Source organism: Phasianus colchicus, chromosome 1 (genome assembly GCF_987193195.1).
Source record: "Phasianus colchicus chromosome 1, bPhaCol1.hap1.1, whole genome shotgun sequence".
Classification (NCBI taxonomy): Eukaryota; Metazoa; Chordata; class Aves; order Galliformes; family Phasianidae; genus Phasianus; species Phasianus colchicus.
Genome location: NC_143436.1, coordinates 8,531,470 through 8,552,394, shown reverse-complemented (window position 1 = coordinate 8,552,394; position 20,925 = coordinate 8,531,470). Strand labels below are relative to the sequence as shown.

The 20,925-nt window shown below is 41.1% G+C and overlaps 2 protein-coding genes across 4 annotated transcripts; one reads left to right on the top strand and one right to left on the bottom strand.

Moving 5' to 3' along the window:
- Nucleotides 1–2: 2 nt before the first annotated feature.
- Nucleotides 3–10,581, top strand: DCLRE1C (DNA cross-link repair 1C). The gene is made up of 14 exons (XM_031589439.2): nucleotides 3–131; nucleotides 219–270; nucleotides 1,104–1,188; nucleotides 2,117–2,176; nucleotides 2,733–2,788; nucleotides 3,043–3,144; nucleotides 3,433–3,505; nucleotides 3,666–3,806; nucleotides 4,297–4,398; nucleotides 4,969–5,105; nucleotides 5,679–5,733; nucleotides 6,141–6,229; nucleotides 7,049–7,149; nucleotides 8,385–10,581. The coding sequence occupies exons 1-14, from the start codon at nucleotides 23–25 to the stop codon at nucleotides 9,368–9,370; spliced, it is 2,148 nt and encodes a 715-aa protein (XP_031445299.2). The 5' UTR covers nucleotides 3–22; the 3' UTR covers nucleotides 9,371–10,581.
- Nucleotides 10,582–10,699: 118 nt separating this feature from the next.
- Nucleotides 10,700–20,543, bottom strand: SUV39H2 (SUV39H2 histone lysine methyltransferase). 3 transcript variants are annotated; one of them, XR_004166414.2, is made up of 7 exons: nucleotides 20,342–20,448; nucleotides 19,566–19,711; nucleotides 17,929–18,600; nucleotides 16,498–16,644; nucleotides 14,848–14,977; nucleotides 14,617–14,764; nucleotides 13,682–13,766 (listed from the first exon to the last, which is right to left on the bottom strand). XR_004166414.2 is itself a non-coding variant. In XM_031589638.2 (6 exons), the coding sequence occupies exons 1-6, from the start codon at nucleotides 20,358–20,360 to the stop codon at nucleotides 13,657–13,659; spliced, it is 1,224 nt and encodes a 407-aa protein (XP_031445498.1). In that variant the 5' UTR covers nucleotides 20,361–20,543; the 3' UTR covers nucleotides 10,700–13,656. The 3 variants fall into 3 exon arrangements, 2 of the variants coding, with proteins under 2 accessions (XP_031445498.1, XP_031445576.1); XM_031589638.2 differs by lacking the exon at nucleotides 14,617–14,764 and having other exon boundaries at nucleotides 10,700–13,766; nucleotides 20,342–20,543; XM_031589716.2 differs by lacking the exon at nucleotides 13,682–13,766 and having other exon boundaries at nucleotides 13,773–14,764.
- Nucleotides 20,544–20,925: the final 382 nt, after the last annotated feature.

Here is a 20,925-nt window from a genome sequence, read left to right as displayed (position 1 = left end):
TACCGAGGCGGAAGCGGCCGCCATGAGCCGGTTCGGGGGCCGGCTGCGCGAATACCCTCAGCTGTCCATCGACCGCTTCGACCACGACAACCTGCGCGCGCGCGCCTACTTCCTGTCGCACTGCCACAAGGGTGAGCCTCCCCTCCTTCCGCCCGTCTCTATGGTATCTCCCCCCACGCGGTCCTCCCCGCCCTGACCGCTGTGCCGTTTCTCCTCAGATCACATGAAGGGGCTGAAGGCGCCCGCCCTGAGGAGGAGGCTGCAGAGCAGGTATTGAATTGTATGGAAGGAAGCTAGCCGGCACGGAGCAGCAGCGCAGTAGTGAAAGCAGCCCAGCTGCTGAACGCAGAGATAACTGAGGTTCAGTGCCCGGGGTCCTGGGCACTGCTGCAGCTATTAGAGTAGATGCTGCATCTCCTCAAGTGCAAGCAAAGAATCACTTTGATCACCCTGTGCTGTGCAAAAACCAGAGCTTTGTAGGATCTATTCCGTGTTCTGCTGGCTGCAAACTGTCCCAGTGCCTAATCATAGAGCCATAGAATGGCCTGGGTTGAAAAGGACCACAATGAACATCTCGTTTCAACCCCCTGCTGTGTGCAGGGTCACCAACCAGCAGCCCAGGCTGCCCAGAGCCACATCCAGCCTGGCCTTGAATGCCTGCAGCGATGGGGCATCCACAGCCTCCTTGGGCAACCTGTTCCAGTGCATTCCAGGGAAAGCATGAACATCTGGAGCAGACCTTGGTGTGTGTGCAAACAAGCAGTGATATCCATACATGTGGCCACCTACAACACGCTTCCTTTATGCCTGCATCAAAATATACGTGCACAGACACACGTAGGTAAGATTTTGGGTCTGCTGCACTGAAGAAGAGCCTGCTCTGCAAAAGTGCAGCAGCTCCTCCTGATCCCACGTCAGGTTGGTGCAGCACAGCTACTGCTGGCTTGCTGTTCTGCAGGTCTTTTTTGGGTGACAGAGGGGCCTGTGTGCGTGTGTTTTGGTGTGCTTGGTGCATCTGATGCATCTTTAGATTGCTTCTTGCCTCTGCTTAAAAAGAACACAAACAAAAGCACTCATGTTTTTTCTTTTTTTTTCCCTTACAGCTTGAAAGTTAAGTTATATTGCTCTCCAGTAACTAAGGAATTGCTATTGACTAACTCGAAATATGAGTTTTGGGAGAATCACATAGTAAGTTTTCTTTAATTTTTAATTCTTAAATTCCAAATGGTTTGAATTCTTAGTATAAAATATTTTTTGACGTGCATATCTGTGTTTTGGAGCAATCTGGGAGTCTGACAGTTGTCTGATTGATGAGCATTTTTGTTTGTGCTGGAGAAGCCATACGTTCTCAGCTTTTGTGAGTACCTGCTGGATGGATCACATGGAACTGCCCAGAAATTTGGGATGGGGTGTTCTGTGAATCCAGTTGTGCAGTAAAACTGCACAAAAAAAAAATCCAGATGCAGAGTAAACCTGCTCTGAGCGGGCTGAGAAGCTGAGAAGCTGGAGGTCAGACCTAGAGGGGTGATGACAGGAGTCTTTCACTTTGGCTTTTTCTTGGCAAAACAGCTGCATACAAATATGATGGGAAAGGCACAGAGCATGTATGTTGGAGGACTCTGAGTTAACATAGGGCATGCCAAAATAGGGAGATTAATTGCCATCTCTAAATTAGTCTCCTCTGTACAAGCACAGGAAGGCTTGCTGCATGCAGTTGGTGAACTCTGCTTCTGGTAATAGGGAACAGTGAGAAGCTGTGCTGCAGCATGGAGACCTAACCTTGCAAGATCACTGGTGTGCTCTGGGACTGAGGAGTTGAGCATTACAGTTATCTAAAAACAAGGCATGTGATCCCACCAGAGAAGTGTGACTGCTTACTGTTGAGAGTCCAACATACTTATTTAAGTGTGCACACATTGATTGAGGTATCTCTGTTCCATTTTTAGAAATCAACCTTTTTATCCACTGGAAATAGAAATGTATGACTTTCTACAGGAAGTCAGCTTAATTTTACTGTTTAGATATTGACTATTTAGGTGTTTACATAATGAAATCTTATTCAAACGTGAACCACGGTGTTCATTAAATCATGTAATGCATTTATTCACTCTTACAGGTTGCACTGGAAGTTGAAACTCCTACTCAGATTTCTTTAGTAGATGAAACAACTGGTGAGGTAAGTTAAAGAAAAAGAAAAATCATATGTTTGTAATGGATAGTAAAGTTTATCTGTAACAGCAGAAGTGGACAAGCTATTTTAAAATATATGTTGTTCTTTCCTCCAAAATGTGTAGCCACATGAGTTCTTCTCCACTCTTCTTATTATCAGAGTGCTTTTTCTGATAATATCTTTCCTCTGTATTAGGGATCTCAAGTTTATGCATTGTTTCTGTGATTTTTCACCCAAATTTAAGTGTAGAACTTGCAGGTCTGGTGGATCATCTCCAGGCAAAGCATATACCAGGATGTTTCCATGTTTGTTTGCTAGGAACCAAAGAAATAGGGCTGTCTTCTGGCTGACTCTCATCAGCACCAATGTTCAGTCATCTCTTCTGCCATGAAAAGACAGTTGTTGCTCTCCAGGGCTTTCTGGAATGTGAAGAGACTGTCTTTTCATTCAAAGTCAATGTGAAGTGATGCAGGTGGCTGTGGAGAGTTGCCTTCACTTTGTTAGAGAAAGTACCAGTAGTATTTGTTCCAGTGTGAAAATAATGCTAACTCCTCTGTTGCAGAAAGAAGACATAGAGGTGACACTCCTGCCAGCTGGCCACTGTCCAGGATCAGTCATGTATGTCTTATTCAGTATTCTAAGTGTTTCTGCTGGGAGATTTGTCCTACAAAGTTCTCAATAAATACTATGGTTGTGGATGCAGTGGATAGCTGGGTTATCCCATACTGATTGAATTATTGGGACAAAATTGAGCCTCGTATTGCTGTTATGCCTTATTCTGCTCACACAGACATGTATTGAGCAAAGTAACAAATTGACACTTGACAGTTAATGTTTTTCATTGAGTTTGATGGAAGTGTTTCTCTGTGTAGGTTTCTGTTTCAAGGTGAAAATGGCACTGTGCTGTATACAGGGGATTTCAGGCTTGCAAAAGGAGAAGCAGCCCGAATGGAGCTTTTGCATTCAGGGACCAGGTATGAGAAAAAGCACTAGCATTTTAATTCAGTTCCTGGTGAGTTTTGTCTATCTGTGGGATTTAGAACGAATAAAAGGTCGTATGAACGTGGGCAATTTGGGAATTATTTCATATATATATATACTTTTTATTAAATATATTTGCAGTAAGCAGTTCAGTTACAAGCTTTTTTTGACTTGCTCTTTATAATAAAGAGGAAGAATCGCATCCTGTTTGAGGAGAGAGGAAGTAGTGTATCTTAGTGCTGCAATGCATTGCTCACTCTGATATCACATTTCTCTTTCAGAGTAAAAGACATCCAGAGTGTTTATTTGGACACCACTTTTTGTGATCCTAGATTTTATCATATACCAAGCAGGGTAAGTCTAAGTAGGCTGTGAAAGGTCCTAAAGCCACTAATAAATTAATGAGCCTTTTTTTAGCTAAATCTTGAAAATGTGAAATGGTATTGCCTCTCAAATCATAGCACTTTACAGATATCTTCTGAGACAAATCACAGTGTTTCTCTACACCTTTCAGGAGGAGTGTTTAAATGGGATCTTAGAGTTAGTGCGAAGCTGGACCTCGCTCAGTCGCTATCATGTTGTGTGGCTGAATTGCAAAGCTGCTTATGGATATGAGTATTTATTCATAAACCTCAGTGAGGAGCTTGGAATCAAGGTAATTGTTTTAGAACAGATCCTGTGTAGTAACTATGAACTGAACTGGAAATGGCCGTTTAGAGAACTACTGTATGTGAATGGTGTGCACACCGTGCTTAAAAAAAAACTACAGTTGTGCTCAGAAGTGAGTTAACTATTTGGTTTCAGTGTGTGACATCTACGGAACATCTAGACTCTCAAGGGAGAAGTTAATCCCCATTTTTCAGCTCAGCATTTACCTCTTTCTTTTATACCTTGTAAAATTCTTATTTGCACAACAGAAATAGCAGATGCATTCTAATTTTCTCTGATGAGTACTCAGCCCTCTGTAGCACAGGAGCTACATTCTGTTTGTTCTATATATCCAAGACACTTCTCCACTTGGATATTTACCCATTAATAAATCCCTACTGGCATTTGTTGAGAGCAGAACCATATCTGTGCTCTAGCTGCAGTTTGGCAAACACCGTGAGCTAATTAAGAAGTAAACTTTGCCTTTTTTTTTTTAGGTACATGTGAATAAGCTTGATATGTTCAAAAATATGCCAGAAATCCTCTACCATATAACTACAGACCGATACACTCAGATTCATGCCTGTCGACATCCTAAGGTGTGTATCATTTTGGAAAGCCTTTGCTAACCTTGCAATGAAGAACTGATTGTAGATGTTTTGCTGCTATCCTAGAGCAAACTTGGCCCAAATAGTTGCTTGATGCAGTAGAAAATGAGGATTTTAGCAGGCTAAGGCTTTTTTTTTCTTTTAATTAGAAAAGATAATAGATGATGCTAGAAATAGTTGAACTGCATTCTGAAACTTGTTAAATGAAGTAAGACAAACAGCAGACTAAATCAGTCAGGTACCATTCATTTTCATATATCAAAACCAGCCTGTATGATGCCTCCTGCAGCTGTGCACTGTGTGCTTGAAATTTATGACCCTCCCTTTCCAACATGTCTGAAGCTGAAGGCTGCAACTTGAAAGAGTGGCAGGTAGAACTGTACATGGCACTGGGGCATTGGTCTTTGATTTGCTTTGTCAGCTATGAAAGCAGAATGCAACAGAGAAGAGATGGTGTTCAGAAGAGCTGGAAGTGAAAATTTGGTTTGGCTAGATACTGTGTGGCTTAATTTCTTGGGGAAAATATCAAGATTGGACTTAATTTGATTTTGTATTTGACAGGACGATGACTACTTTCGAGGGAACAGGCTGCCCTGTGGAATCACTTGCCAAAATGGAACTCCCTTGCATGTAATTAGCATCAAACCCTCCACTATGTGGTTTGGAGAAAGGATCAAGAAGACCAATGTAATAGTGAGGTGAGCATTCCTATAAAGAAGGGCTGAGGGAACTGGGCTTGTTTAGCTTGGAAAAGAACAGGCTCTGGGGAGACCTCATTGTGGCCTTCCAGTACTTGAAGGGAGCACATGAACAGGAGGGGGAACGGCTGTTTACGAGGGTGGATATGATAGGACAAGGGGGAATGGTTTTAAACTGAGACAGGGGAGATTTAGGTTAGATATTAGGAGGAAGTTTTTCACAGAGAGGGTAGTGACACTGGAACAGGTTGCTCAAGGAGATTGTAGATGTGCCATCGCTGCAGGGATTCAAGGCCAGGCTGGATGTGGCTCTGGGCTGCCTGATCTGCTGGTTGGCGACCCTGCCCATGGCTGGGGCTTGAAACTAGATGATCATTGTGGTCCTTTTCAACCCAGGCCATTCTATGATTCTATGAGCATTAGGCCATACAGAAATCCATTTTAGGTGTGTATCTTGCCAAAGTTTTATGTAACTGAATCTCAGAATGGACTGTTATGGATTAAGTTAATCTTGCCTGTTAAGTGAGCTTGAAAACCAGCTAATTTATGTGCCTCTTATTTTTCTTTTTGTAGGACTGGAGAGAGTACATACCGAGCTTGTTTCTCTTTCCACTCTTCATACAGTGAGGTTTGTATACTTGTAGTGCTGAGTAGACTGCAAGGGATGTTCTCATCTGCAAATAGTAAGGACTCAGAGTCCAGTAGGAAGAATGCAAGACTGATAAGATCTGCAGTAGTGAGGATGGGGAAGCACTGAATCCCAGGGAACTTGTTGGAGTCATCATTGCTGTCTGTCAGATGTTTTCTTTCAGAGCTGGTGATTGTCTGTGAAGTTGGTGATATTGTGTGATGGTTAGGTGAATTCTGAATTCTTAGCATCCTTTCAGACCTGTTATTGCTACACTTCCATAGTATCTGACTTATGGGTCATTCTTTATATCACATAATTGGAGAGTACTTACTGTGCAGTTTTTAAATGGAATTATTAACTGTTGATCCAACTTCTTAAACAGTTTCTCCCTCTCTTCAATTTAGATTAAGGATTTTTTGAGCTATATCTGTCCTGTGAATGTATATCCCAACGTACTGCCAGTGGGTGGGTCAGAAGACAAAGTTATGGAAATGTAAGTGACAGTAAGCTGACTTGTGAGTGAAGGTTAGCTAATCCGTGTCCTTGCAAGGATCACAACTTTCCTGAATCCCAGCCTTTCAAGCAGACCAATGCCTTTTGCTTAGCTCTACTGATAAAGCAGTTCTGTTAATCTATATTCAGCTCTCTAAACTTCTTTCTTAGTTATGTCTATGTAGAGGCTTTTTTGATAACTGTGTTTGGGTGGCATCTGAATATACATTTATCCCACTTTCTTTACCTATTGACCTATTTCTGCTTGTCAGTACTATTTTTGAGAAATTTCTAAGAAAGAATTTCTTTGGGCGCTTTGAACTCCCAGTCTCTGTGCAGGCACCCATGTACAGTATCACACAGGCCTGTGGTCACATGCTGATAAAGGTCGTGGCAGCTTAGTTGTGTTACGGAGTAGAATAGTAGTGATATTACTCAATGTGAACAAAATGAGGACTTCTTTCTTTGCTCCTTTTTGTTTTTTCCTTAATAGGAAAGGAGATGCTTTGCAATAATTGAATAAACCTGCAGTCAGAGTTTCAACTCTGTCATCTTATCTTCTCTAAACAAGGGCCTAAAAGGTAGTTTACAAATGCTGTACATGTTAAGGTAAATAAATAAGAATGTCAGATCTTTTTTTTTAGCATTTTAAGCTGTCTCAGCTCACCGAAGTGGTAACTTTTTCCCCACCTATTGCTGCATTTGCTTTCACACTTTTGCTGCAGTGCCTGTTAAAGGCATGAAGCAATGTCAAAAGAGTTGCTTTTGTGCCTGAAAATATCTGCTGAGTTCTCAATGCTGATTTCTTCATTAACTTCAGATTACAGCCGTTATGCAGATCATACAGGAGAAACACAGAACCCAAGTATAAGCCCTTAGGAACACTGAAGAGAGCCTGCAAAAGAAACTTATCTGATACAGGTGAGAAGTTCTGATAATGGTACTGTCCCTAACTGAAAGTCAAAGACTAGAGGAGCCAAAAGCCACAGCGCTCAATAGCTTGTGTACAAAGCAAGAAAAAAAGTACAGCTAGAAAAGAGAAATAGAAATTAAATGAAATCGGGTTTCAGGAGGGTGATGATAGTAAAATGCATTTAACTGCAGTTTTAAAATGTACTTAACAGCCTGTACATTTTTAGGATTCTGTTCCACGATCCTAGACTATCACTAATAAAGCTAGTTTTAAACTTCCCTGCATCACATCCTGTGTCCTGTGGAAGGACAGTGTGGTATTTCAGAAGAATAGGTCCTCTTCATTATCCTGAACAGCTGGCTTTTTAGCACCTAGTATCTTTTTGAAATTATAATGGTTGCTATATACAGCAGTGGGTGCTCCATAAAGCCTCTGGAAACCCACATAACTAGAGGATGACTTTGGGCATGCTGCATTCTTTTCAGCTATTTTCAAAGTGCTGGGTATGCAGGGTAGATGTAGTCCTGGCAAAACATGACTGAGGTCTGGATAAACGAATCTAGATCAGTATCCACTAGCACTATGTGTGATCTGCACCATGCATATGAAGGCCAGAGGGGCACCTGCCCTACCAGCTTATAACTCTCCCACCTGTTGACTTTATGTTTGAGTCAGCCTTTGTTCAAAACATGGAAAAAGTGACATTAGTTCCTTCAGCAACAAGAACTTCATAGATGTTTGACACTCTTAGAGACCCCTTTATTTCTATGATTAACTTTCTCCTCGTTCTAGTGTAAAGAGTTCTGGTTTTTGTGTTTATGTCTAGCAAGCAGATATAACTTTGCTAATAACATGCAGCCCACTTCCTTTAAATAGTGCCTTTTGCTGATGTATTTCTTCTCCTTTTTAAGTATCTGATTTGGCAAGTAATGGCTCTGAGGGTTACTGTTTAAGAGATCTCCTTTACCAGTGCAGTCACTGTTCCAACAGAATGCTAGAACTTAAGGCATCTAGTCAATGAAGAAGGTTCTGATTGAATTCAGTAACACTGTGAATAATGAAAACCAAAATGGTAGAATAACTGCTGTAGATTGTAAGGTTTTAGGCAAGGTAAGCATGCTCACTAAAGTCCTGCTAAGCTTCCTTTTGAATTGAATAACTTTATTAAATTATCTTTTGTCCAAACTCTGCTCTCAACAAAATTTTCTTTATTTTGTTTTGTTTTTTTAAATTTCCTTGACAGATGAAGATGAGCTCTTCGATACAGAACTAACCTCTGCAAAGCCTAAGATTGCAAGATATCAGGGAGAAGAAAGTAAGCCATCCAAAACTGCACAGTCTGAAAATGCTGAAAGAAACATAAATGAGAGCACAGAAAGCTACAGAGCAAACACAACTTACACCTCTCTCAAGGTAGACTTCGTGGACTGTGAGGAGTCAAATGATGATGATGATGATGATGACGATGATGACAAAGAAGATGATTCTGAAAAAAACACAGCTCAGGTTCTTTCCCATGAGCCAGATGCCAATTCCATAACAAGTTGCAATGGAATACCTAGCAACCAACAGGAGTCTAATGCTGATATCCCTCGCTGGGATATGTTTTTTAAGTGTAACAAAGTAGATGAAAGCTCTGAAAATGAGGACAACTTCCCATCTTCAGCAGATGCTGGTGGGTCCCAGTCACTCTTCAGTGATTCGGATGGAGTGAGTGACTCAACTCACATCTCCTCCCAGAATTCTTCTCAGTCGACACACATATCAGAGCAAGGGAGCCAGGGCTGGGATAGCCAAATGGACACAGTTCTCATTACCTCCCAAGAGAGAAATGCTGCTGACTTCAGCTGCTTCAGCAGATGTGGCAGCAGAACAGCTTTGCTATCACACGAGACCCCCAAGGACAGTCAAGCTGACGACAGTAAGTGGAAACCACATGGCCAAAATCCATCCTGTGCTTCTGATGTCATCTGTGACTTGAAAAGTGAAGACTGTGACAAAGATGCAGAAGCTGGCACTGCTTCAACTCAAGATCTGCTGGTGGAAATAAGTGACAGTTCCAGGACTCCTGATCTAGAACTGAAGAGGGACTCTCAGAGCTCCTCTGACTTTGAAATCCCCTTAACTCCAGATGCTGAAATACCTCAACGAGATAAACTGCACTACTTATATAAGAAGCTAGCAGCAGGTGAAAGCATAATGAGAAAAAACTCTCCTGAAAAGAGGTAGAACTGATTATATCACGGTAATAGTGAAATTTGTTCTTTAAATAAGAAATTATTCTTCCTTTTATTGCTGTTATTTGCATTTATGCTAATCTATGCAATTTTTGTACTACAATTACAAATAGACTTGCAGTCTGTATAACTTTATTGTTCTTTCCATGAAATATTGAAAGTGTTTCTGAAAAGGACTATAAAAGCATTCTACCTCCTAAGGTTTGGTTCTCTAAGGGTGTAACTAGATTGAAAACAGACCAAAGAAAACTAGAGGTGGAACACTAAATTAAATTTAGTGTTTTCTTTCATCATGAGCTCTAAGAGTTTGCCTTCTACACATGATCTCAAGCTTTAATATAATACCACATGTTTAATTATGGGGGGAAGAATATGGCATCTTCCCTGAATGGCCATGCAAACACTGAAATGAGCTGCCCTTCAACTTCCTGAAACCCCAGCTTTTCACTGTGGTTATTTTAAAGAACTGCAGAACAGATGAGCCAATGACAGCAGTGTTTTTGTACAATCAAACTCATCTCTCTTTAAACTGAGCAGATAGCGTATCTCAGTGCCTGTGGTTTAAATCTAACACGCAACCACTTGTTAATTCCTTTGTTTTGGTTTGGCATTGCAGCTTTGGGTTCTTGTTAAACTTCAATCCTTTCAGGAAAAAAGATCCAAACAACAGAAGTAACCTCTAAGTTTCCCAGTCCACGAGGCTTAAGGCCTGAATAATTAAAAAGACTTTCAGCATGACAGCTCTCCACACTGCATACATCTGTTTTTCTGGTATCTGGAGTGAAATGCAAATATTAAAAAAACAGCATCCTGCTACTGCAGACAGTTGCAGGGAAAAAAAACTGCTGTCATCTGTGTATGATTTGAATTATATTCAAATCCATGTGTTTTTTCCACTGTCACTTTGCCTACTCTCTGTTCCTGGGATTTTTTTAAAGTCCAAAATACAGACCTATCAACTTTTTTTTTTTTAAGCAGGCTAAAATGAATGACACTCCTGTCGTATTTACCTTTGAATAAAGTCACAGAGAGCAGAATTCTGTCTGTTGGCTTGATTCCTTAACTGTATGATAAATTTCAGATCAGGGCTGAGTTTACAGTGTGCTTCAGTAGATGGGAGCCTCACTTATTTATACCAGTTCCAATCTGCCATGAACTGAATAGGAAACACACGATTTCCTCATGATTGCTACAGTCCTCTCAGTGCTAAAACATCTGTGTATACGACAGCAACAAATTGCACTCTTACAGCTAACAGTGTAAGATGTTTTCTTCCCCAAAAATGACAACAGCAAGAAAAAAAAAACTAAATTTAATTTATTTTGTCAAAAACTGTAGGAAGATAGCAATACTAGAGATCACACATTATGAGAAGAAAATGTTCCTGAGCTTACAAACTGCATATGCTAAAGTACACAGTCCTAAGACATACATTTGAAATAACCCAAAGATTGACTTGATTTAACTTTGAGATTAAATAAATAGACAATCTTACAGATAATCTTGCAGCATTAGTTCTGCTACCTCAGAAAATAAAACCAACAAAAACAATAAGCCAGATGACAGAGCACAGGTTACCTGACTCTTAAGAAGTACACATACACAACTGAAGTAGTGGCCATGATGCTAACAGACCACAAAGCAAAACAAAGGCAGAAACTAGGCTGGTTTAGGCTCCTTAAGAAATGGAAAATACCTTTCTTCTTCTTTTCCAATCTGGCTGTTTCCCCCCTGAACTCATAGAAACAGCAGGAGTTTTAAAGGTGATGCAGTATTCAGTTAAGCTCAGTTACCAATCGCAAATGCACTGAATACGTAGATATAAACACTGTTCAGTATTCTAAATTAGAAACTGGATATGTGATTTTACTTCAAATAAATACAAAATACTGTTACCTCCCAGAACATAAATTAAAGGTCCTTTATTTAACACACAAGAGGTAACATACATATCCTTCTAGAACAACAGTGTTTGTCACTTCAATGCTGGTGATAACATATACTGCCTTGGGAAAAAGGCAGACACGGAACTCAAGTAAAACTGGTAAGACTTTATCTTTGAATGTGTATTTATTTGTGATTTTTAAATCAAAGAGGGTGGCAAACCATTCTGTCAACTTGCACAGAAGAGGCCAGAGAAACCGATGAGGTAAGGAATCTATGTCTTGCTGCAGAACTCTTGCACTGTACCGAGGAAAGGCTGCAGACTGCAGCAGATTCAGGAGCTGGAGGTTGCAGATTCCATCCGTGTGGAATGCGTTTCTAAATTGGGCTACATGCAAGAGAAAGCAAACAACTCCAAATGACAGAAGATAATCTAGAGTTTGTTAAAGCTCCAACATTCCACATCAATAAATTAAAAATTGTTGGAGAAGTGACATTTTATGAATTGATTAGATTGAACATTTATCCAAGTGTGTGGATACAGCTGAGCCTGTTAATGTCAAAAACTTTTAAACATAAGCAAGTTTCCTCCTACTCATGTAAAACAACAATTTCAACATTTATCTCTTCATGTTGTTGATTACAAAACTCAGACAGGACTTAGAGTGGCCCACACTCTTCGCTCCAACTGTGAAACTGATTTTAATGTCTCTAAGCATGAAAAAATGACACTTTCTGCCAAAGAGCCAGATGTTCAGTGCCAATGCAACGGTGCTTCTTAATCAACAGACAACCTGTGTTATCCTCTGAAACACTCTTCTTGGAGTGCTGAGAACTAGTGTGAAGTTTAAGGCATTTTCTAACAAATTAAGGAAACTGATACATGCTGGGTACTTGACTTCATTCACCTGAGACAACAGCTGTGCACCTTATAAAGGCAACTAGCTGACCTATGATACATAGCTAGCATCCATTTAGGGAGCAACAACATTCTGCCTGACTGTCAACATTTTGTAAGCAAGTATTTGTAAGCAACATGCAAGTTTTACAAGCTTTTTTATCCATGAGAATAAAGCCCTTCAAATATCCCCAGAGCATGGGCCTTGGCTGTAACTCCTCTGATAACCAAACTCAAGTGCTCTTCAGTGTCTTTGAAGCCAAGCAAAACGTAGCACATATTATGAACAGATCAAGACAACTTTAAGGTAATAATAATAAAATGATTCAAGCAGCTGAAGAACAGTATTCTTCTCAGCCTTTACATTCAAGAACATGTTACAAATGACTACAGCAAATGGGTAGCTCAACCCTAGCCTAACTTCACTGAAGTTAATATTTTTGCAACACGAGAAAAATAGGCCTAATATCTTAAAAATCTGTCACTAGGTTAAAAAAAAAAAAAAGTCACAGTATGTAAAAACTTAAGCAAAAACAACTGTTAATACAAATCAATTCCCAGGCTATTTCTACACCTAACAGATAACTAAGTATATCTCCAGAATGCATCAGTGTTGATGGGCAATAGGCTGCTTTCCTTAAATTACTTTATTTTCTATTCCCAAACTGTAGTCAGTATTTTTTTTTTCAGCAATGACTGCCAAATTTCTGCAATGAAAACAAAACAGTGTGTGTTACCAATAATAACCCAATATTTACAAATTCTGTGCAGAAAAGAAGACTTCCTACAGAATCTGAACTAAAAGAATGTAATGATTTAAGAAGTTCTATTCATAAAGCTCCTAAACAACATGACATCAGATAAAGATGTTTAAGACCCCCAGACTCAACGAATACCGATGATTTTATTGTGTGGAATTCAGTGGAGCTTTTCCAATTTGCATTCCTCTGAGCCGCCTTCTAGACGTGGTCCGATGCCTCTTATTGTGGTGCCATAGATGTTATTGCTACTCTCTCTCTGAGCTTTCTTTTATACACCAGCACAAAAAAAAAGAAAAAAAAAAGAAAAAAAAAAAAGGAACTGTCTGCTATGATTTAGGACTCAAATTGAATGCCTTCTAATACCTTCTTTGCAAGGTACAGAAAATATGCAACACCACTTTTATCTCACTGAAATCAGCTCCTAAAAGGCCTACCACTGTGAGCTTACATTTAATATTCAAATCAAGGTACATTTTAAAGAGTTTTCTTACCATATACTTTACTGCTTCCTAAATAACGATGATAGAAAAATTAAATTTTAATCCACATTATCAGTTTCAACCTGAAACACTAGATCTCTTTCTTTGGCCAATGCCATTTCAATTACAAACATAACATCTTGTTTTCATTGTATCTGTTTACATAAGCTGTAAGAACAATATATGTATGAAAGAAGAGTCTCCTTAAAACTCTTTTAGAAGAGAACAAAGTATTTGTGACTTTGGGTACTCAAACTCAGTTGAGATAACCTCTGCAACACACAGCTCCACATTTACAGACTGTTCTGATCCTCTTTTTGGATGGGCTCAGACCATCAGCAGAGTCTGAAGTCAGATCTATAGAACCTGTGACACAGATAAACACAATTAAGGACATTTTAATGGAAGGACTGAAATTAAGCTAGGAATTCAAGATAGACAAATGGCTTCAAAAAGCCTTCTACCACCCCAGCTCTTAAGAGAACTGTGTGTGAAGCTATGCTAAATTCTATCAACACCCACATTACAACTGCTTTTCCAACACTTGTCACACATGTCAGGATCCAAAGCTCAATGAACGCAGGCCCTTTAGGCTCAAGCCTATAGGCATGTACTGGTCAGCTGAGACTGCAGTCCGCCTTGAACATCACTATCACAGGCACCACAAAAAAAAAAGGGGAGTTTTAAAAAGAGTTATCAATAAAAGAACTTGGTCAGTATTGAAAGAGAGCTTCTGCAAGAATGTGGTACAGCTCTGAAGCATAAAAATACTTTTTTGGAAATTAAATAGCTGGAAAAACAATATGTTGTGGTTTAGTGGTTTGCAAGCATGCAAAGCTTGACACACAGAACACCACTGCCAACCAGATTCAAACGTTTCATATGGTACTGGGCAAAAATAAAAATAAAAAGGAATTCCTGAATGGAAAGTCAGTTATCAAAGAAGCCTGTAACATTTTACCAAGAATATTTCTTCCTGAAGTCTCTGCATAACAATCGCTGTACACACCTATAGTACCTTACATCACTCAGCTGTTACAACTGCCTTCATAACTGTCAGTTTGAAGCAATTACTTCTAAGGAGATTCTTTAAAAAGTGGTTTACCTGAAATGCCAGCTTCAATAAAAGGAAGCTTTTCTAAACGTCTCCAACTATGTTTTTTTGTCCTGACCACTATTTTGAGCAGCCCTGTGACAAATCTTTAAAGCAAGCTACCTTGTCAGAGGTTCCAACCACAACCCCTTGCTCTGAACCAGGAGTGCTGAAGGAAGTAATGCACTAGAGGTGCACACAAAGCTTCTGGTTGTGCGCTGTCTGCGCTGTCAGTGAGGGACATCTGTTCTAGTGAGATGCAATGCCTGACCTAAAACATTGACATTAGTCAGACTGCAACAAAATTAGCCAGTGCCCCCTACTTCCCTCAAGATCAACGTAAAATGTGCAGACCTTTCATCTGGTAGTCAAAGGTCAGCTCTTCTCCAGCCTTGATGGTTCTTGTGGAAAACAATGCTATTCGAGGAAGACGCAGGTCAAGGTTATCGATAAATACATTGAAGACTTGAAGATTGGGATCACACTGTGAAGCAAAAATTAATGTAGTTGCTGTTAAAAAAATGCACACTAAGTTTCACTGAAGTATTCAGCAGAAGGAGAAATGGTTCTTAGTGACAGAAGTCTAAAAATCAAGTCCTCTATCTTCTGAAATCAACAGATCTGAAATAGCATTAAAGGAGAACATTCAGAGCTTAAAGCAGAGCACTTTCAAGAAGGCAACTTTCACACAGTACAAAGACTATAATAATACCTAACAGCCTGTGTAAAATAATTGTAACTTCAAAGTATGGCAAAAAATAAGACAAAGGTTAAGATCTACTTATTAAATCCACAAAAATAATTAATAAGCTTAATAATAATACCAATAATATGAATGAAAAACAACCTAGCACCTTAAGCCACACAAACGTAAATGCAGAATGATGAGTGCAAACATTGCTTCTAGGCCAGAAATAATATTCTCATACTGCAGGTAACTATTTTTAATTGCTAATCTGAGCTTTGAATGATCCATTACAGGCAGGAGGAGCAGTGTCAGGCAAACTAAGCATGAGCTATAAGCTGCTTTCTCATTTTTGACAGATGAAGTATCAGAAGACAGCAGTCACTTGTTAAACTGCACACGTGCTTTTAGAAGAAAAACACATCCCGTATTACAAAGCCAAACTTGAAGTTAGACTTTTAACTTTACAAGTGCAAGAATACTTCATTTCCATTTCCAAAAGTGAAGAGCAGGCCGTACCTAAAACTCTTCATGCTTTTCCCCACCAAGCCTGCATGAAATACCAGTGATGTCATCAGCTCACAGATTTGAAGATGCGAGTGTACTGTATTTGTAGAACAGAGACTGCATACATCAGTAACAAGCACATCATTATTGAACTAAACATCACTACAATTTCTTTACTAACGCACTTCAGGTTTCATTTTTCATGTACTTCAGTTCAACAGCAAATAAAACACAACAAAAAATTTCCTGTCTAAAATCTACTTTTACATTCCCTGGCAAGTTTAGATTTCATATCGAGAAGGAAAATAAGTTGCTCACAGAAGAGAAATACCAAAGAATGCACAGGAATTTTTTTTTTTCCAGCTACTGATGTTTGATGGATGACATTTCACATCCCTAGAAATCCTGCTCTGCTGTAAAACAACGCAGCAGTTCCATCATCTCTGACTCCTCACTAGTTTGATTAAGAATCAAATTAGTGCCTTTCAGTCACTTCAACATACAAACCAACCCTATTTTGGTTGTCTAGAACCAGCAGATTTCAGTGACTACCCTAGAACCACTGGATACTCACTTTGTGCAGCTTTACGTTCCCAGATTTTTGTATGTACTCTCACTCTGAGTAAAAGTATTGCATTCTATTCATTACATTGTGCTGTCTAACTGCCTGGACTGCATTGGCATGAAAAACTTGAGAAAGAATCGTGAACACACTACGGAACGCACTATGAAAATACTAGCAGTAGGAGAAGATATTTCTGGCCCAATTAGGATAATTCTCTAAGTACTTAGGATATAAACCAAGGTCTTACACTGTGATTCACGAAGTGGGACACGTTTCCATATCGAGCTGCATCTACTGTAAACTCATCTGAGTCATAGTCCAAATCAAACAAGTACGTATTTCCCTGGTTGTCATAGAATTGGCCTCGTCTCTCTGCTTCTTCACTTGTAATCACCTACAAAAATATAAAAACAAAGAGAAACCTGCATCATATTATTAACTATTACTAAATTAAAATAAAAATTAAAATCATGAGTTAGAAAAATTTTGCTTAGGAAAAATATCACATTTGCTTTTTTTCATGTTGAAATAGTAGTATCCTGTATATAATGAATAAAGAACACATGTATAGAGCTAAATTAATTAATTAGTGACTGTGGCTTCTTTGGATGTAACTTGTCTATGGCTGATGCACAGCACTCTGACTCAGGAACAAATAAAAATACCATCACCTGAGTTAAGTACTTGGATGTTGGTAAATGCTAACCAGAGGTGGAAATCCAGAGGACCCTTGAAGGAGCAGAAGAACTACAGCAATGTTTGACAGAAGCCACAGTTTTAAAAACTTTGTCTGCAGCCCACTACATTAAAGGTATCCCATTGTGCACCATCAGCAAAGAAACCACAGTTTGGCAGCAGGACAGACATAAAAAGTAAGGGAAAAAAATATTTTTCTGACAGGCCACATCTCTGCTTTAAGCAACAAAGTTCTGCAATCACAGCAGCTTCCTGCATGCTTACAGGAATTAATTTAAAGGGTACAAACCCGACAAGTTGGGAGACGTGGGGCACAAAGCATGGAGGTAATACAGTGAAGATCACAAGCATTTGTAGCAGGGACAGACTGAATTGTTTTGAGTCATCGTATCAGCAAAGCAGATACGTGGCAGAAACACAACAGACAGGATCGGAGAGGCTGCCAGAAGCAGCTGATGCAAAGGGTCCAGAAGCATAACAGAGGGTGAACCAGGTAACACAAAGTAATAAGAGGAACTCAAGCTCTGCATTTTAGAGCATTAAAGTTCTGTTCTGAAATAGTATGAGAGAGGCTATGCAGACAGAACAGAAACTGGACTGACGGACTGGGTGCAGAGTTTGGTAACAACTGTGTCTGGGGAACAGCAAGAACTACAATAAAGATATGGAAAGAACGAAGAATGCGACTGCCAAGAAAGAAAAGGAGGATCCATTTTTAGAAATGCTGAAATTTTGAAATAATTACCAAAGATACTTATTTACTGACACAAAAGATGTGTTCTCTTCGTATCCAGCCTCTGGAATGGAGGACGTTCTGGACAATATAATTTAACTGCTAGCACAAATGTCTATTCAGTGTATTCTTCTACTCAAAAGTAGATTTATACAGCTGAAGTCAGGAAGTGATGAAACTGAGAGAAAGCTCGTCAAGATTTTCTCCTGTTTTCTCCTTCAAAATAACCCATGTAATATAAATACATACCTCTCCAACATACTCCATCACAAAACTGTTGGTCTTAATTTTCTGGAGGGTTTTCACTCCCCAGCCTCGGCCGTTGTTAGTTCTGAAGATGCAAAGAGAATATTGTGTACCTTTCTGTACTATCCTATTAGGGCAGTCAGGACCACACCTGCAAAATGAATTGCATTCATAGATGGGCAAGCCAGGCTGGATTTTCAGCTTCTTTCGTTTATTGTAAGCCAAAATAAAACCAGCTTCCTTTGGACAGCACTTCTCAGCAGGGCAGTCTGAGCATTCACAGCCAGTTGTTATTCCATTTATTACATTTATCCCCGGAGCAGGCTTATACTCATTAATGTAATAGAAGTCTATAGGAGGACCTTCAAGATCCACAGTGTTTTCTACCAGAATCATTCCTTTATGATTCTTTTTCCTGTTGAGTTCTTCTTTCCATCTCTGCAGAGCTATTCTTTGTTTAGCCTTCTTTACAATGTAATCTGCAACTGCAGGTTTCAAAGCTTTAACACTGTTTCTCACTTTCAGTGCTTTGCCTTCTTTCATCCGAGATAAGTATTCATCCTTGTCACTAAGAAAGTTTTCAAGAAGTTTTGGGCATTTCAGATTTTTCTGAGGTTCCCAAGTATTTGAAGATTCTGGCCATCCTTTCCATTTCACAAGATAGTATTCTTTGCCCTTTAAATACAGAAACAGATAACAGATTTAGCCAAGATTCAATTCACCAAAATACAACATCATAGAGTGCTAGAGCATGGTACAGAAAGGTCTTGATGTCCACAAAACAATTAGAACTGGAAGTAAAGGAAAAAACAAGTTTTCTGTTTGCAAGTTAATTTATACCACAATTTTGTGCACTTTACGTATCAGCTCAAGGGGCACGGAAATACACAGCTGTGAAGATCTCAGATCACAAGCAGTTAAGCTGGGGGATGCTAGTGTATTAAAGCAGTTAAGTTATGCTATCTGGCTGTATGACTTACATGCATAGGAAGAATATAGTTGTATCACACAAAAAAAAACCTAACAAATCCTAAACTTATCTAACACCTAACAAACACTGTTCGTCCTATATCAACCGTGCTCCTAAAGAAGCAATCTGTTCAAAATGCTTAATGCTGTATTTACAGTCAAGAAGCACGTGCTTGGTATTCATTTTAGAAGGGCCAACTGTAATAACTGTAACAAGGTCAAATCCTGATGCTGAATTCCAATAGCAGGACCAAGCTGTAGGAATCCAGTTGCAGCACACGGCCCTAACTTTTCAAACAGACTACAACTTTGCAGAGAAAAATATGCACAGTTAGTTAGCTGCAAACAGAGAAGCATTGTAATCCATAACAAGGATCCATAACATACAACCTAAAAGCGTCAGCGTTTTGCTTTGCTTCTAGATATAAAGTGAAACATTTTATGCTCCAAAATCTCCATAATTTCAGAACAGAAAGGCTTCCTTCAGCACGCTGAACGTGTGCTCAGCTACGCCACTTTCTGCTTGCAAACTTCAGAAGGTATTTTGTTTGGTGTCATCAACAGCCTTGTGCTGGCAGCCTGCTGCTTTACATCACGAGCACAGCCACCTCAGTCTGGCTTCCAAACTGCAGCTGAAAGAGCGATCAGGTCGGTCTGCGTGTTTCTCTTACCTCTTCTACCTTGTAGTCACACAAATATTCCACCTCATAACTCTTTAGACTCTTGTTGGTGATTCCAATGGATTTACATCTCAGATTTTCCTTCCTACATAATTCTTGGAGGGTCTCATGTGAAGCTAGACATGGCACATACCAAGCTACAATAAGAAAATCGGGAAAGAATCCTATTTAATGTCTCGCCTGAATGGAAACCATCCCGCACTGCTTCGCCTCACCCCGGAGTCCCCACGTTACCGCCTCGTGCGCAGCCACACGTCTCACACTGAGCGCTGCTCTAAGGGGCAAAGCCGGACACCACGGCTCCCTCCCTGCGCCTTCCTCGGGCAAGGATGTGCGCGACACACAAAAAAAAACAACCCTGCCGGAGGGCAGACACCGCGGCACCACGCTTCTGCAAATGGAAACCGCACGAGGAACGGGACGGGATAAGCGCCGTGTAATGGAAGCACCCCGGAGGGCGAGCGGGCAGGGAAGGATCGGGCCTCACCCCGGCCGCCCCTTCGCGCGCCGCGGCTTCACCTCAGGCGCCCCCGCCCCCCCCAGCCCGCCCCAGGGAGCGCGCGAGGCCCCCGGCCGTCCCTCGGCGCCGCAGGGCGAAGCGGGCGGCGGTAACGGTCCCGCGGAGCTCGGCGGCGGTTCCCGCGGCCTCCCCTCGCGCTCCCGCTCGGCCCGCCCAGCGCGAGGAGAAGGGAGGAGAGATCGGGGCGAGGCGCCGCCGTCCCCATCCCGTGCCGCGGCCCGAACCGCCGCCGCCACCGCGCCCTCACCTCCTCGCCAGCCCTCCATCTTGGAGGGGCCGCGCAGGGCCGCAGGCGGCGGGAGAGGGGGGAGGAGAGAGGGGGGAGGGCGGCGCTGTGGTAACGGCCGCCTCCCGGCGCCCGCGCGGCTGTTCCTCACGGAGCGGCGCGCTGCTCCCTCGTAGGCTGGCAGCGCCGCGGCGGTACCTTCGCGCTCGCTGCCTCCCTTCCCGTGGAGGGAAAGCAGCAAGAAAGATTAAAATCTTCAGTAAACGATACCGAGCGAGCAGCGGTATTGTACGTTTCAAGCGGCTAAAAGGCACTTTTCCATTAAGTTCGCTTTTCTATCGCGTGCCAGGTAGAACGAGCCCCACGCGTCCGCTCTTTGTTCGATTACGGCACCGCTCCCGCAACAGCGCACGGGCAGGGGGACAAAAGGCCCCAAAGGCGGCCAGGAGGCCCCGCTCCCACACTGCCCCGACACAGTTCGGAGTCACAGAGAAAGATTTCAGATGGTTTAAACAAACAAAAGCGTTCCCTCGTCACAATACGCTTCTCAGAAGAGCTGCTCGCGGCTCAAGTAGCTTTCGGCTCGATCCAAAACCCCGTAAGCC

Bases quoted from the DNA above. Each gene is read 5' to 3' on its own strand.
- DCLRE1C (XM_031589439.2), top strand. From the start codon at position 23: ATGAGCCGGTTCGGGGGCCGGCTGCGCGAATACCCTCAGCTGTCCATC. The intron at 3,145-3,432 runs GTATGAGAAAAA...TTTCTCTTTCAG, and splicing joins CTTTTGCATTCAGGGACCAG to AGTAAAAGACATCCAGAGTG. The intron at 5,734-6,140 runs GTTTGTATACTT...TCTTCAATTTAG, and splicing joins TCCACTCTTCATACAGTGAG to ATTAAGGATTTTTTGAGCTA.
- SUV39H2 (XM_031589638.2), bottom strand. The intron at 16,645-17,928 runs GTATGTATTTAT...ATATTTTTGTAG, and splicing joins TGATGGAGTATGTTGGAGAG to GTGATTACAAGTGAAGAAGC. The intron at 14,978-16,497 runs GTAAGACCTTGG...TTTGCTTCACAG, and splicing joins CCCACTTCGTGAATCACAGT to TGTGATCCCAATCTTCAAGT.